Source organism: Aplysia californica, unplaced genomic scaffold (genome assembly GCF_000002075.1).
Source record: "Aplysia californica isolate F4 #8 unplaced genomic scaffold, AplCal3.0 scaffold00359, whole genome shotgun sequence".
In the NCBI taxonomy this organism is placed as follows: Eukaryota; Metazoa; Mollusca; class Gastropoda; order Aplysiida; family Aplysiidae; genus Aplysia; species Aplysia californica.
The window spans coordinates 297,707-299,128 of NW_004797629.1; the positions used below are offsets into that span (position 1 = coordinate 297,707).

Sequence of the window (1,422 nt, forward strand, 5' to 3'; positions counted from 1 at the left end):
ATGATGATGATGATGATGATGATGATGATGATGATGATGATGATGATGATGATTAGCATCAACCAAATCAAGCAACCAAAGACCACATAGTACCTCTAAGGCGAGGAAGGAGTAAGCGTCTGGCTTGTGGTGCCCTGTCACAGTAGCGCCCATGATGTTGGTTTTTTCCACTTTGTTGTTGGAAAACGCCGTGATAGAAGCAACTTCGATGAAAGAAAATAATAGTAATAATAATGATAATAATGATAATAATAATAACAATAACAATAATCAGGGATGCCAAATGATTTTGGAAAGAAAACCCCGGAAAATGAACTGAGCATCACACCTCACCTAAAACGAACCTTGTAAAATCTTTAAATGAACAAACAAAAACATACGATGAAAAGTTATGGGATAGAAATACTACAAAGTCAGTCGCCGTGTATGGAGAAAAGAGAGAAGGAGTGTGTTTGTGTGTGCATATTATGTGTTTGTGAGGGTGTTTGTGTGTGTGTGTGTGTGTGTGTGTGTGTATGCGTGTGTGTATGAGCGTTTGTGTGTTTGAGTGTGTGTGTGTATGTGTGTGAGGTTGTTTGTGTGTGCATGTGTGTGTATTTGTGTGAGCTGATAACTGGCACGATCAGCAGGCAGACCCTTCCTTGGATCCTGGAAAGGAGGGAGGAGCAGCTATGGCTATGTGCCGCCCGAATGATGCCTATTCTCCAACTGAGTAAGTAACCAAAGTAAGGGATTTTAAGGGAAGGAATTTTGGGTATAGAAAAGCTATATGTGCCATGACAAGGTCAGAATCAGGCTCTCGTCAAATGTTGGTCATATTTTAATGAAGTTATTGGTGTCATATCAAAGGTTATTCATTTGTCTTGCTTTTTATGATTAGAAAACCCCCCAAAACAAACATACTCATTTAACTTAATTAGAAGTCGAGATATTTGCAGTTGAAGGAGATGAGGTAACATAGTAATGGTACAATTAGCGAGAAAACGACTGCCAAAGTTTAGTGACCTCCAGAACTTGAGTGTCATTGGAAACTCCCTAACTATTTACATTTGTGTGCTTTTGATCAATGTTTTTCGCTAAAATCAACAAAGAATTGTAATTTTAAAAAAGGATATAACAGATGTTGTGCAATAATAATAATTATTATAAAAACGTATATTAAAAAATACTACTAATTTTTAAATTATTGAAAATTGTCAGACGAGCATAGAAATGTCAATTTCATCGATTTCATTATTGTAACGAGTGTATGATTTCACCTCCATACAACACGACATATTATATTAACAGTAACTTACGCGGTCCTCATTATCGCCACACCAGCTGAGATGTTGTGTGGATGCCCACTGTGACTGATACCGTAAGCTTCACACTTGTATAGGCCTGCCACTTGGTTAGCAGGGTATGTCCACTGAGGGGGAG

At 37.9% G+C, this 1,422-nt stretch overlaps 1 protein-coding gene across 1 annotated transcript in view; it reads right to left on the reverse strand.

Annotated features, from left to right (window-relative positions):
- The window catches only part of LOC101856589 (C-type lectin domain family 10 member A-like), a 4,327-nt gene that overhangs the window by 1,018 nt on the left and 1,887 nt on the right, over positions 1–1,422 (reverse strand). Inside the window, exon 2 of the mRNA XM_005103126.1 lies at positions 1,299–1,411. Within this exon, the coding sequence (XP_005103183.1) occupies positions 1,299–1,411 (113 nt within the window). The remainder of the gene's footprint in view (positions 1–1,298; positions 1,412–1,422) is intronic.